At 43.5% G+C, this 15703-nt stretch overlaps 1 protein-coding gene across 1 annotated transcript; it reads left to right on the top strand.

The window, feature by feature from the left end:
• Window positions 1-2976: 2976 nt before the first annotated feature.
• Window positions 2977-14156, top strand: LOC129753825 (uncharacterized). Its single transcript, XM_055749673.1, has 2 exons — window positions 2977-3039; window positions 11256-14156. The coding sequence occupies exons 1-2, from the start codon at window positions 2977-2979 to the stop codon at window positions 14100-14102; spliced, it is 2910 nt and encodes a 969-aa protein (XP_055605648.1). The 3' UTR covers window positions 14103-14156.
• Window positions 14157-15703: the final 1547 nt, after the last annotated feature.

Here is a 15703-nt window from a genome sequence, read left to right as displayed (position 1 = left end):
AACTTTTTCTGGCTACAGTGCTACGAAGAATGATTCATAATAATCAAACGAGAGGGAGATTTGATGGCGCGCGAGCAATGGGTACGAAGAAATGAAAGGAATTCCTCGTTGGGGATCTTGGTTTAATATGCACCGCGACCATTTCGATGAGGTGTCGGAATTGTTTTCTGGTTGAAACTTTCGTCACGCGTCTTTTCTCCAGGTCAGGGGCCGCTCAAACAGGCGTCTGCCTCGTAGCGAGCGGCTGAATTTATGAAATGCGGCTCCTGCCAGCTAAGTCAAAGATGGCAGCCCCATCGCGGGATAGGGACCTTAGGTTAACAACCTACTACTCCCGAATCATTAAATTGTGACGAAATCCGAAAGAAATGACCAACCTGGAACTTTGGCGACGACTTTTAGCATGAAAACACGGACACGAATTGGAACTTGGAACGTTTTAACCCTTGCCCAACAAGGCAAGCTGGCTCAACTTGCTAGAGAAGCTAACCGCCTCAAACTTGAAATTTTGGGACTGAGTGAAGTCCATTGGCTCGGGAACGAGGAGTTGGTTTCCTGTTAAGCCCGCAGGCCTACGCGGCCCTCATAAGATGGGAACCGATAAACGAAAGAATAATCGTAGCAAGATTCAGAACACGGGTTAGAAACCTTACAATGGTCCAGTGTTATGCGCCAACTGACGTTGCCGATTTGCAGGAGAAAGAGCAGTTTTACAGTCAACTGAACAGCGTGGTAGAGAGAATTCCGAAGGGTGACATTCAAATCCATTTGGGCGACTTCAACGCCAAGACTGGCTCCGACTTTAAGGACCTTGAGCGCATCATGGGACGCCATGGCCTAGGACAGATGAGCGAAAACGTAGAGCTGTTTGTAGAGTTTTGTGGCAACAACAACATGGTGATCGGTGGATCGCTCTTCCCCCATCGACCAGCACAAAAGGTCACTTGGGTATCCCGGGATGGCCGAACAGAAAATCAAATCGACCACATCTGCATCAGCCGAAAATGGAGAAGGAGCCTTCTTGACGTCCGCAACAAACGAAGCGCAGACATTGCATTTGACAATCACCTAGTCCTTGGCGAGATACGACTAAGAGTTGCGCGTGTCCAACGGAACAGCTAGAGTCCCGAGCCTCGGAATTGCCGACAGACGGAACAGTCGAAGAACAGTGGTGCGGAATCAAGAATGCCTTTATCACGATGAGCCATTTTAACTCTCGGTAAAGTTTGTGGAAGAAGAAGGGAATGGATGTCAGATGAAACTTGGAGCATGGTCGATGATCGGAAAAAGGCTAAAGTCGGAATTGAGCAGGCATGTACCGGGTCAGCCAAAGCACCCGCCCGCTTACGATATGCGGAGCTGGAAAAGGCAGTTAAACGAGCTTGTAGACGAGACAAGAGAGCCTGGACAAACTCCCTAGCCGAAGAGGGAGAAAGAACCGCCAATTACTCATGCAAGAATCCGCTGAGAGACCGAGCAGCTCAGTTATTGATCGATCGAACAGATCAGCTCAAACGATGGACTGAGCACTTCGAACAACTCTTCCGAGTTACGAATAGCGATGGCCAACAGAACTCGCAGCTCGAAGCGCCACCAGTATGACGCATAAATGGCGTCAACTCGGAAGCGCCCTCGCTGCCTGGCTGAAATAGAAGCAGCAATCAAAAACATGAAATCCAACCAGGGATCGATTGCATCCCTGCTGAAATGCTGAAGCCGACCCTGCCTTGTCAGCACTAATGTAGCACCGTCTTTTCGCTGACATTTGGGATACTACATCATTCCCGGCCGACTGGATGCAGGGTATCCTCGTAAAAGTCCCGAAGAAAGGAGACCTGACAGAGTGCGGTAACTGGCGAGGCATAACGTTCATCTGTACAACCCTCATAGTACTCTGCAAAGTGATCCTAAACAAGATCCAGGAGAAAATCGACGCTACACTCCGACGGCAACAAGCTGGATTTCGATCCGGACGATCATGTGTGGACTACATCACAGCGCTGCAAATAATACAGGAACAAATCAACGAATTCCATCGTAATGGATGAGATCTTTACTGGTTCGATTGACTGTAGACCAAACAGAGGATTACCGTGGAATGGAGCAGCTAAACGAACTTGACCTGGCAGACGATTTGTTTTGCTCGCCCAAAGATAACAAGACATGCAGAGCAAACTCGATGACCTCACCGAGATTTGCAGAGAGGCACTTGAATGGAATCCAGAGGGACATCGAAGGAGAGGCAGGCCCAGAAAATCGTGGCGGCGAAGCCTAGCCGCCGAAATACGAACTGTCGGCGAGAGTCTTGACTGGGGGAAGTCCATCGACAAAACTGTTTGGCAAGCGCGACCCATATAAACCCAGGAACATCCCAACTATTTGACCAAAGTTCATATGGTACATGTCTGTGTTCCATGTCAGAGGCGGCGTGCGGAGTGCAACAACGTTATGGTGATGGTGTTCGGGACCAACACCGCCTCCTTCACAAGTACACCTGGAGATCACCGTAACAAACGCATTCACAGATTGACCGAGTTTTGATAGACAGCCATTACTTCTCGGACATCATTGACGTCATACCCTGTCGAAACGCTTAGTGATGTTGAAGATGCGCCCAAAACTCTACGTAGCGAACAACATACGAAACTGCCGCCCGCATCGTTTCAATTTTGCACGACTGCACGAGCCCCTCTCGAGGACTGTTGGGATACCATCCGGACAGCCATCAACAGCGCTGCGGAGAACGTCATCGGGCTTGTGGAACGAACACGACGGAAGTAGTGCAAAGAAGCACCCGTCGAAATGTGGAAAATCACCGACAGCGGATGAGGCAGCGAGTCCGAATTTTCCAGGAGAAAAAGCGCCACCTGGAGCAGGAGGAGCTCGAGAAGCTTCAGCAACTGCATCTTCCCAGGATAAACGAAGTTCTATCAGAAGCTCAACGCACCCAGTAAAGGCTTCGTGTCACAAGCCGAAATGTGTCGGGATGATAAGGACGGAGGCATCCTGACGGACCTCAACTCGTTAGGTGATCAAAAGGTGGAAGCAGCACTTCGATGAACACCTGAACGGCGCACATGCAGGAGACCAAGGCGGCAGGGGAAGGTACATCGCCGGCTTAGCCAACGACGAGATGGAACCACTCCCAACGATGAGTTAAGTAAAGGAAGCTATTCGCCTGCTGAATAGCAAAAAGTCGACTGGGAAGGATGGCATCACTGCTGAACTAATCAATATGGGTACGGACAAGCTGCAACAAGCTACAAAGTGCTTCATGGAGGGACGGTCTACGAGGACCAGATCTTCACACTACGGCAAATCTTCCAAAAATGCCGTGAACACCAAGTCTCTACGCAACATCTATTGTTAATTGTTTATTGCTTAAAACATCAACGGATCACATGTTGATCCTAATGACTACACTATAACTAACAAATTAAAATTAATATCAACATAAAACTACACAACACTAGATACATTTAAAATTTTTCTTCGGAATACGTTCCTTGAGACGTCGAAGTCGAAATGTTCGGAAAACCGATTAAAAGTTTTTAGAATGTCGATGAAAGCGCTGTTAGCACCGTAATTGTTCAGGCGAATAGGTACGTAGAGCTGCAGGTTCTGGTTTCGTAATCCTCTTGGTCGTACGCTGAGAGGTATGGCCTCCAACAGTTCAGGTCAGTCGATTCTAGATGTTAGAAGGTCCGCTACAACTAGAGCACATGTATCATTTCGGCGTACTTGAAGCGTATCTAAGCCTATGAGACGACAGCGGTTTTCATAGCTAAACGAAACGGATCTTGCCAGTTTAGGTGTCGTAGAGCGTACCGCAAGAAACGCTGCTGAATAGCCTCGATTCTTTCAGCTCCATTCTGGTAGAAAGGGCACCAATCAGCTGAAGCGCACTCGAGAATGGAACGAACTATGCAACAATAAAGACTTTTCAGGCAATATACGTCTTTGAAATCTTTGGCCATACGAAACAAGAATCCAAGGCTTCGAGAAACTTTGTCAACAACATAGTTCGTATGAGTTTTGAACTCCAGCCGTCGGTCAAGAATAACGCCCAGATCGTTGATATGGTCCACGCGGATGATGGTTTGGTCTCCGAGGATGTTCTCTGCATGAAGAGGATGTCGCTTACGGGTAAACGATATTACCGAGCATTTACTGCGGTTCAAGGGCAAGCAATCGATATCGCACCAGTGAGCAAAAGCGGTGAATTGCTGTTGCAGGAAGTTGATGTCGTCTTATGGTGTGAAAAAGCGAACTTTGTGCCACCGAGAAGCGAGAGTACATCATTAAAATAGATCCCATCATAGATCCCAAATGACTTCCTTGAGGCACTCCTGAAGAGACAACAAACTGCCTAGAAAAGAATTCACCGGTACGAACGGATAACTTTCGTCCCATTAAGAAACTCCGGAACCAATCCAGTAGGGAACCACAGAAGCCTAAACGTTCGAGCTTTGCGATTTCAATATCGTGGTACCCCTTATCGAACGCAGCAGAGAAATCTGTGTAAATGGCGTCTGTTTGAGTTTTCTTGGCAAATCTGTCCTGCACGAACGATGAAAAACTCAGTAGGTTTGTAGTCGTGGATCGTTTAGGCATAAACCCGTGCTGATCGTTGGAGAAGTGATGCTTGCAAAATGAGAAAATGGGATCCAAAACAACCAGTTCATAAAGTTTGGCGATCGCGCATAAAGCGGAGATTCCGCGGTAGTTGTTTACATCTCCCTTTTTGTGGACAGGAAACATGTGAGCTTCTTTCCACAATGAGGGAAAGATTCCGCAGTCCAGCGATGATTGAAAGACTTGCCTTATAGGTGTCAGCAGAGATGGCATAAAGCGCTTCAAAAAAAGGAGCTGGTATACCGTCCGGGCCCGTAGAAGATGAATTTTTTAGCTTAGCTGTCGCTTTAAGGATGGCTGCATCGTCGACCAGAATACCATTCAAAGATGACCCTACACTCAGAAAAATACTATTATGTATGCCATAAGATTCTCTTATGAAGTGGCGCCATAAGAAAAATTAATGAAATTCATAAGATTGTCTTATGACGCGAATGAATTCTGAAGATGAACGCCTACTTCAATGAAAGGTTGTTGCTTTTCATAAGAGATTCTTATGGAAATAGTAAATCACTTTCTAATAAGAAAAATTCTAGATATTTCATGCTAAAACAATCACTTTATTGTTTGCCAAATTTGTTTAAAATTAAATCCTTAATGGTCACCATCAGCAGCGCATCAACAGACGGCTCCATCAAAGTTTTTTTTTGCCGCATCTAAATCTTTGACCTCTCGTTTTTTACCGATCAGCTTGCTTAAAAGTAAACAAATAATGTATTTTAGTTTACTGATATGTTAGACGTTTACACAAAAAACATCAAATCGAACTTACCATTCCGGAGATAGCAATAACATTCAACATTGAAGGGAAATTATTATAACTATGAACTGGCGATTGCTTCGTACAGTTAGATGATGAAAAAAACTGATGCTATGAATGAATGTGTTCATTATTTTTTCACAATGGCGTTTCTTCTATTTTTCATAAGAACATCGTATGAAAATTGAAAGAATTTCATAAGACTCTTATGAAACATTATTTTACACTCTAAAAAGCGGTTCATAAGATGCATCTTATGAAAATTATAATAAGAATTTGCCTGAGTGTAGGGGTAATATATTTCCGACAGCCCTGGCCAGTTGCTCCAAGGAAATTTCTCCAGAGATGAAGATTCCAGAAAATTTCTCGGCAAAAAGTTCACAAATTTGTGGATCAGAATTCGCTGTGTCGCTGTCAAGGAACATGTGAGACGGAAGTTCTGGTTCTTTCCGTTGATTTTTTACGTGTTTCCAAAAAGATTTCGGACTGGTCTTAAAATTCCTTTGTAACCGGTGTAGATAATTTAAGTAGCTTACTGACTTTTTTATAAGCAGAGTTTAGTTTGCGGTATTCTCCCTTAGTGTAAGAGGATTTTTGCTTGTTGAAGTTACGGAGTGCACGTTTCTTGACCGTCTTCAGTCGCCGCAGTTCTTTAGTGACCCAGGGAGCCCGTAGATTTGTAGCCACGCTACGTTTCGGAACATGGCGATCAATGATGTACTTGAGAATGTTCGAAAATGTCTCAGCAGCTGCGTTTGGATCAGAAGGATCGAGCTTACCTTCCCATTCGATGGACTCAAGAACGAGAGATATAGCTTCAAGATCCACGTTTTTGAAATCTTGATAGAAGAATGCCATTTTTTTCACAGGGGCAAATATCCTTGCGGCATCGAGAGAGACCACTAAGGCTGGGTGATGTGGAACAGCTTTGACAAGGGGAACGGGTGCAAAGTCAATCGTCGGAATCCTGAAACCTTCGTTAACGAAACAGAGGTCGAGCATACGTCCATTTTCATTCTCGATATTATTTATCTGACGTAAAGTCGCTGCACTAAGGGCGTCTAAGTATACGCTAGAAGATGCCGAGAACGAAGAACGCATAGGATCTGGAAACAGAAAGCCACTTCGAGAGGAGCACCATTTTAGGCCGGGCATGTTGAAGTCGCCAATGACGAGTATGTCATCCTCAAGAGAATAAAAAGAGCTGACTTTAGACTTTAGATCTAACGGCAAGTAACACTCCAGCACCAGTAGATTTTTTGCTGTTGAGAGGGCTACGATCGCAACGAAACACAGTATAATCTGGGCCAACAATCTGACTGGAGAGGGCACGGTCATTAAGCCATGTTTCGGTAAAGGCAATGATATCGTAGCAGGAGCACAAAGTAGCAAGCAGATAATCGATCACGCAGGAATTAACACCACCCGTGTTGTGGTAGAAAATGCTGATAGAGTAGTCCGATTCAGATGCAGTACCGGAACGAAGAAAGCTGGAAAGGCAGATTTCATCACGCGGAGAAGAACTGTCTATGATATCATACTTGCCTGATAGTGCAAGCTGGAGAACCCCTTCGCCACAGACGAACTCAGGGTCAGGACAACTGATGACGCAGTTCAGCGACTTTAAAGCCGCATACGACACGATCAACCGTGACGAGCTATAGAAAATCATGGACGAGAGCGGCTTTTCCGGGAAGCTGACCAGACTGATCAAGGTGACAATGAATGGAACGTGGCGCTAGAAGGTGTTATTCGACGAGCGGTGGGCAAGATGCGGGGTACGATTTTCAACAGATACAGTCAACTTATCTGCTTTGCCGACGACATTGATATATTCGGTAGATTATTTGCGGCGGTGGAGGAGATCTACCGCAAACTGAAACGCGAAGCAGGAAGGATTGGGTTGATGATCAATACGTCCAAGACGAAGTACACGCTGGCCTGCGGATCCGAGACCGACCGAACCCGCTTGTCCAGTAATAAATAACAAGGTCACGATCGACGGCGACGAGCTGGAGATAGTCGAAGACTTTGTCTATCTCGGCTCACTGGTGACCGCAGACAATGACACCAGCCGTGAGATCCGGAGGCGAAATTATCAGCGGAAGTCGTGCCTACTATGGACTCCACAAGCAACTGCGGTCGAGAAGACTTAGCCCTCGCACGAAGTGTAACCTGTATATGACGCTCATTAGACCGGTTGTTCTCTACGGGCACGAGACATGGATATTACTCGAGGAGGACCTGCGTACACTCGGAGTATTCGAGCGACGGGTGTTAAGAACCATCATTGGCGGCGTACAGGAGAACGGAGTGTGGAGGCGAAGGATGAACCACGAGCTCGCGCGACTCTACGGCGAACCCAGTATCCAGAAGGTAGTGAAGGCTGGCCGGATACGCTGAGCAGGACATGTTGCGAGAATGCCGGACGACTGTCCTGCAAAACAGGTATTCGCTACGAATCTGGTAGGAACGAGATGGGCAGGGGAGCAACGAGCGAGGTGGTTAGACCAAGTGGAGCGTGATCTGGCGAATGTGGGGTGTCCGAGAAATTGGAGAACGGTTGCCATGGACCAGAAGAAAAATGTTAAGCCACGCAGGAAAAATCGCTACAGAAGATTAAGCTAGACAAAAGATGGCGATCTTGTTAGAATTTGCTGTTCCAGAATTCTAGTTCTCTGAATAAAATATGGGCTTCCAGGGTGCGTCCATAAAAAAGAAATCATATGCACAACATTGGGACGCACAAGAAACAATCTTTATTGGAAAACCATAGAAGAGTTGAAAGCCATCAAACTTCCAACAGTGTCCAATTAACAATCTGATCCAGATAAGGGACCAACAAGCTCTGGAAAAAAAATTACAAAAGATTGCTCTCGTAAAATAAGAATGAAAATTTTTTTAGAAAAAATATGATTTGCTAGAATTTGTGTTATTAAATATTTAAGGGTTGTTTACGATTCTGCCATACAAAATTTTCAAGTTATGTCTAACTATAAAAATCAATGAAAGGATAACATCTACAAAAACATAAACAAAATTATGACGAGCATTTCAATCCCTGTTAATGCGCTGCGATTCCACAACTAACTGGTATTCATCAAATTGCTTGAACTCATTCTTCAAAAAGTTGTTCAAAACTCAATTATTGAGCATATCTATTTTAAAAGCAATGAGCCAATCATGCTTCGTGTTTTTTTTTGTCAAATTTGTCTATTTTGTCAATTTTATTTATTTTTCGTTTTTGTGGTTTTGACTTTGTTCATTTTATAATTTTTGTCTTATGCCAGATTTCATTTTTTTCCATTTCCGTCACATTTGTTTCTGTTTCTGTCTTGTTTAATTTTTTATCATGTTAATCACTTCTGTCGTTTTTATTATTTTTATCATTTTTAAAACTTATGCCTATTTTGTCACTTTTTTCATTTTTTTTTTTTTCATTTTTGTTTATATTGTAATTTTTGTCATCAATGTTAATTTTATTATTTTAGTCATTTTTGTCGTTTTGGGCGATTTGATAATTTTTTACTATTTTGCTTTATTTTTATTATTTTTGTTATTCTTGTTAATTGTGATATTATTTTAAATGGATTCATTTGTATAATTTTCCACTAAGTATAGTTACCTATGCCATTTTTATCATGCTAGTAACCATTTTTGATATTTTTTTTTTTTATTCTTGTCAGTTTGGTAATTTTTTTATTTTTTTCATGTTTTGTTAATTAGGTTACTTTTTGTAATTTTTGTCAATTTTATCAGTTTTGTTTTTTTTATCAATTTTGTGACATTTGTGAATTTTCATTCATTTGATGTGTGATTTTAATCTATTATTTTCGACATATAGGTATTTTTGTGATTGATTTCATTCAAGTCCTATTGAATGAATTAGCCACTCTAATAAAAAGGAGACTGGCTAGCGAGTTTCCATTTTCTAGTTCAAGGTTTTCCGTAACATATTTTATGATTTCACCGGTTTTAAAGAACATGAAGAAATCTGTAGATTGATTATATTTTACCAAAGAAGTATACATTTATGTGTATGAATGTTTGTTTGGATATATTACAGAAAATAAAATATTAACAAATTTAAATTAAAATGCAAAACATCAAGAAAATAATTAGGGTAGAAGATGATCTTAATATCCTGCGAAATCTTGTCGAATATTACCATTTTCTTCTCAGACTTTGACAACAACTCCGCTTTGAATAAAATTTATTTTCATAATTTGGATTTGATTAAATATTGCTTTGATATAACGGCTTTTGATCGGAAAATTTCAAGTTGAAGTTCTAATGAAAAACTCTTTTATTTTTTCTGCCCTTTTACTGAATTTTACAATGAGCTCTGGCTTCTGATATTAGATATATAATCATAAACAATACATTTAAGGTTGAATTACTGATCCATAAATCAGAACTAAATTTCAAATTGGAATTTCGAATTTAAATTTAAATTTTAACTTCTGATGTTAACTCAAGATCCATGTTAGGTGGAATTCAGTTCTTTGTTGGATAACTTTAAAATATTTTTTTTATATTGCGTATCTAGAGACGGAACTCTATGTGCTGGATCCGGGATTTGCAATATCAAGCAAATGTGTAACAATTTTCAGTCATGCCCCAAAACAGTATTAATATATCAATGAAGACTTTAAATTTGAAATTTTAATCCGAATTTTCAAAACTGCGCTTAAGGTGAAATTTTTAAGTTCTGGATTTTTGCAATGAAGAATGTGGTTATCAGTAAAAGCGCAAAATTTATAAATAACACAAACCAAAAAAAATAATGTTTTTGTTTTTTTTTTATTTAATTATTTTTAAAATTCAGTTTTCATCTTGAAGTATGGATAAAATAAACTATCAACATGTGAATGAAATGTCATCAAATTTTTAAGTTATTTCTTTTTGAAAATTTTGAGCGGCTTTAAGGTGAGTATTATAGATTAGAAATGATAAGTGGATAGACCATAGGAAGAAAGTTACTAAGGTGTTGGAAAGAGCAAGGAGCATTTTGAATAGTATTATTCCGAGTCTTAAAAAAAATCATCCGGTATATTTTCCATGCGGAAGGTAAAGTGTACTCTGAAATGTAAAGCTTCTGGAAATAAAAATTTCGTGTTGCAATGAATAAACTTTAGAATTCAATCGATTTATTCATGAGAAAAAAAAATGCAAAATAAAAAAAACTCAAATTAAGCTTTTATTTTTTTTTAATTTACGTAAAAACCAGATTTTTTTCTGAGAAAGTTTAAAATACGATTTAAAACCTGCTGATGTGTTTCGATGACATAAAATGTTTCCATGTATTTTCTTCTTGATTTTTGTTGAATAGTTCTTTGGTTTTAGCCAATTTTTCACGGATATTGCTCGATTCTTTTGTAGAAAAGTTATGGGACCGACAACCGGATTTAGACAGGTATTTAGATAAAATAGCTCGAATTTACCCGACCCGGTTACGCAAGGAAAACATTCCTGGTAACAAATCCCGAAAGGCACCCAAATGGCATTCCCAAAAGATTGATTTTCGGCAAAACTTGTCATTCAAATTCATTGTAAATATCTGAGCACAAACAAAACAAACCACTTTTAAATTAAGAAAACTTTTTTTAGATTTGAGAACTCTCATTCAGATGATATTCAGTACTGAAATCTTTAAGAGATAACTTTCCATCAAACAGATGAATAAATGGTCGATATTAGCGGAATAGATATCCAGTTGATAAATGGGAAAGCAATTAGAATTACCGTTTTTTTTTTGCCCAACCCGAGGCAATTTATCTATCAGCCCACCGACCTCAACTCAAAATGTCATTCCATAAGTCAGTCGTTACATTTGATTTTGTTTTTCCCATCTTTTCAGGATTTGCCACTGACGACGGTCAGCCCGAATGAATTACCCGCTTTGCAACCATCACTGGAAGAGGCGCGAAGTTCATCCGGACCAGGGGATGGGTTCGAGGGACGCAAAAGACGCCGGCTAGGTCGGAAGCGAAAGCGTAGGCCCCTGCACGACGGCTACTGGCAGGGGGACGCCGGAAAGGAAGATGAACCGGCTGAGGCTTACTACCGAGATCCGGAAGTTTCCTCTCAGGCTCCGATAGGCCCACGGAAACGAGACCGAGGACAATCCAGATGGGAAGGTATACGAGACAGTTCCGCCTACCGCAACCGCCAGGATCCGTGGGCCAATCCTTACAGCGATGCCATCGATCCCAGTGTTCCATCGATCGTCGGCAACAGGAATGCACCTTTGCGACCATCACAGGAATCTTCTGGCAGCAGAGGTCGTGAGAGTTTTCCTCCTATTGAAAGCAATAGGCAAAGAAAAGTTCACTCTCGCGAGGAGACGACCACGCAAAGCAGCGGCTACAAGTCTTACCGGAGACCGTACTCGCAGGCTAAGCGAATCGAGGAAGAGAGTGCATCATCATCTGCTGACTCCGGACGCAGCTCAGCGGCCGAGCTGAAAAATCTGTTAAAGCAGTCGGGAGGACTTAGCCTAAGTGAAATACTGCAACAACGAAACATATCGCTGCAGGATTTGCTCAAAGGAAAACAGATGGCGTTGGCAGCTTTGACACAAAATCCACTGGACGCGACGACGGTTACGGAATCGGAAAACGAAGTCGCCTCAATCATACCGACAGTTCCAAGTATCAAGCCTCGGATACCAGAGGAACCAACCCGAAGAACCGATTTCCAGGAGGCGAAGTCTATGAAGAGAATACCGGTGTTTTCGCCATCCGCTAATCCGGTTGTTGCAACGGAAGCTCCTGTAGCTTCTACGGCAATAGCATCGAGTGAAATATCTCCTTCAGGACCAGATGGGATCAACTCAGTTGATGATATAATAACCATTGACAACCTGGGCGATCGTAACGATAATGTAGCAATTTTTCCAACGGTCGAGATCAAACAGCTTGCGCTTAATCCCGTACTCCCGACCGTGAAAGAGGAAAGGCTCCGCCCGATCAAGGGAATCGCATCTCGAATCCGCCCGGATCTGAGCAATTCCAACATACGGACCGAGGAAATCTTCAACAGTCCCAAGAAGCGTCCCGAGTTCCCTAGATCATCTATCCCGGAGTCTTGGGCCACGAGTACCACGACTTCCACTACAGCGGCTTCAAACCGTGAAAAATGGACTCCATCACCGGGACTGAACGAAAAGCGTGAACAGTTTCTAGCCAAGCTAGCCCAAAGCAAATCCCGTAACCGTCTTTCGTCAACTGCGTCCACTGAGTTCTCCAGCAGCAGTCCAGAGGAGGAACCTTCAGAGCCAGAACCGTCTCTTCAAAGTATTATTTCCGAACCACTCCTTATGAGAATACCGACCACCCCTAGGAACCGCATTGCGATAAGACCCAAGTTCAGAACCAACGACTACACTTCCTCAACCCAGGCACCCGAACCTACAAAGGAAAACCCATTCCTAGCTGATATCGAATTCCACGACGAGGCAGAAAATGTAACCAAGCTGCTTGAAGCAGAAGAACCGGAACTCAACATTATCGAAAAGTTCACCTCCTTCGAAGATACCAAACCAGCCAACGATCCTAGCGCATCGCTCTATCCGGCCTCCGATCAAACCACCGAACAGCAACAGTTCGAAACCATCAGCGAGGACGATCTCATCGAACGCATCAACCAAAACACTCAACGCTCCTTCACCGATAGCTTCGAAGAGCTGCTCCGGGACGTCACCGAAAGCAATCCCTCGCTCTTCAACGATCTACACCCGATTACTCTCTCCGACGATCGGGCCGAAATTCTCGAACTCATGGAAGACCGCCGCATCGGTTCTCGCCTGGCGAAAGTTCTCTCGCAGCGAAACATGACCCTGGATCAATTGCTGGAGCACCGCAAACGCGGATCGAGTCAGCTCCATCTCTCGGAAATGATCAACGGCAAACCCAAGCCTCTGGATGGTAAAATGGACATCGTCACAGCCTTTGAACACTTTCCCCGCTTCAACATCGGAAACCTCCGCAGCATTCGCCCGGACGACATCAAAATGGACTCCCAAGGCTTCAGCTATTTCACATCGATCATTAACATTCGACCGACCGATGAAGCCTTCAAAGAGGGTCGATCGATGCAGGAAAAAGCCAACAACCGTCACTACAAACTTCCCGACTGGAGGCTGCCAGGTCACGCCACCCATCGACAATCGTCCGAGGTTCATTTTTTAGCTAACGGCGGACACTCGAGGGGAGGCCTCATAGTCCCTTCGCGAATGTCCGCCGACGCTGAGTTCGATAGTTCCCGCGATGATTCCCAACCCCGGGATCTGCTGGATCTTGAGCTGAGTGGCCACGGGTATGGCCATCACCGGCACGCGGTTACCATCGAGAGCACCAGCATTCCTCTGGGCGTTCGGTCTGCGATCGTGGCCAGTGCCTGCATCGTGGGCGTCTCGCTAACGATCTTCGCGCTCATCTTCAGCATCTGCCGATGGAGGCAGCGGCGAAGAAACAAACTCAACTACACGGAAAACTTCAACATGGCCAAGGGTCGGCTGCCCTCGATCATCCACGGTGTCGCCGAGGGTTTGAAGACGTCTTCGTCGCACGATCAACCTGCCCCCTCGGTGTACACGGTTCAGCAGACGTTGCAGCGCAAGGAAAGCCGGGCACACATGATGGATCCGAACTCGCAACAGGTGCAGGATTACCTGTGGGACAACAGGAGGAAGCCGTTTCAGTGAAGAACCAGCCGGAGCCCGCCGCGATCATCCGGTGCGAAACCATTGACGAGGAAAGTGTAGGTATGTTTTGGGGCATGGATTGTACTCTATAGCTGTAGCAAGTTTCATAGGTTTATTCCCAGGTTGATCCCATGAATACTTACACAACCTAGAACTTTTTTATATACTATCAAATCGAATCAACCAAACAATAGTAACATTTTTGGGAATCTTGGCTTAAAGGTTCAACAAAAAAAAATACAAGAATAGTTCAAAAAGCCTACTATAGACTTCCATATATTTTTTCAGTAAGTAGAACATGCCTTCGCAGCTGCTCGTAACTACAACTCTCCACAGTGTTTTCTACACCAACTCCAAGATTTATAAAACTGAGCCTCTTCACTACCACCAATTGATCAAGAAGGATCATCAGAAGCATTATACAGCTAAAAAAATTCGGGCTTTTTTCATTAAAAAAAAATTAAACCTATTGAAACAGGTTGAGCACCACTGACTTTCAGTGTGTGCTACACAGCAAATTTTTACCCAAAACACAAGCCCGCAAAACTCAAAACTTGTAGCAATTATAATTATTGACTTACACACGACGTTTTAAAAACCTAAACTAGCTGAACAATATCTACTCACGGGCCCGTTTCCTACCATAGTTTACAAACTTCACATCCCAAACGCACAACAGTCATATCACAGCTATCGGGCGGCACAAGTTTATCACAGCTGGATATCACGAGAATATCTGGCAACACTGTCTGGTTGCTCTGCTTCACGGGCACGCACCACTGCCCGGAGCACCTCCGTAGACTGCTTCCGGCTGGATCCAAGCCGATGGAATCTCACGGCGTCGGAAATTCCGTTTTTAAAAACGAGACTCGAAAAAGCCTGAAGTGGTACAAAAACGAGTACCGAAGAAGAAAACTCAGCGCTCCAAAAACTATCCCATTGGGGCAGTCTTTTCTGCGCAATTTATCGTTCCGAACGTCTGTTGAATGGACTTCTCGGAGGCCGCTGGCCTTCGAACTGGGTTCCTTTTGTTGTGTTTGCTGTTGCTGAGTGTTTCTTTCCGCCTTTTATTTCTCGCTCTTGACGCTGCGGTTGTCTTCGGATGTACTCGGCTTGCTCCTTGACCCACTTGGATTTTGTCGTCGCGATTGAACCGTACTCCTTGGCTATCTTTACGCGATGCCGCTACAAGCGCTCGTTCTCCGATGGCTCCGGTTCCAGGATGCAGACGCGAAATGTAATGGCGAGCAAAACCGCTAAAACGTTTTCGACTATGCTGTTTTCTTTTCGTTTTTCCTTGTTTACATTTTTGTCCCGCGTGTGCGTTTGACGTTTACAGTCTAAACTCTAAACACTCATTATTTGGTTAATTGTAGGACTCATATTAAACGGGATTGTGCCAACGTAAGAACTTAATTACACAATTAACACACGACGTATTACAGGACACGACACTTAACGTTCTTACAAAACGGAAAAAGGATTCAAAAATTACCTTTTTTGTCGACCGGTTTCGGGCTCGATGTTGCCCATCTACAGGACGATGTCCGACTGATCACACAATGAAATTAAAAACACTTGCAGCATCCTACTATGTCGTA

This window comes from Uranotaenia lowii, chromosome 3, assembly GCF_029784155.1.
Source record: "Uranotaenia lowii strain MFRU-FL chromosome 3, ASM2978415v1, whole genome shotgun sequence".
Lineage (NCBI taxonomy): Eukaryota > Metazoa > Arthropoda > Insecta > Diptera > Culicidae > Uranotaenia > Uranotaenia lowii.
This window is presented reverse-complemented; position numbering and strand designations above follow the sequence as displayed.

Bases quoted from the DNA above. Each gene is read 5' to 3' on its own strand.
- LOC129753825 (XM_055749673.1), top strand. From the start codon at position 2,977: ATGTGTCGGGATGATAAGGACGGAGGCATCCTGACGGACCTCAACTCG. The intron at 3,040-11,255 runs GTGGAAGCAGCA...CCATCTTTTCAG, and splicing joins ACTCGTTAGGTGATCAAAAG to GATTTGCCACTGACGACGGT.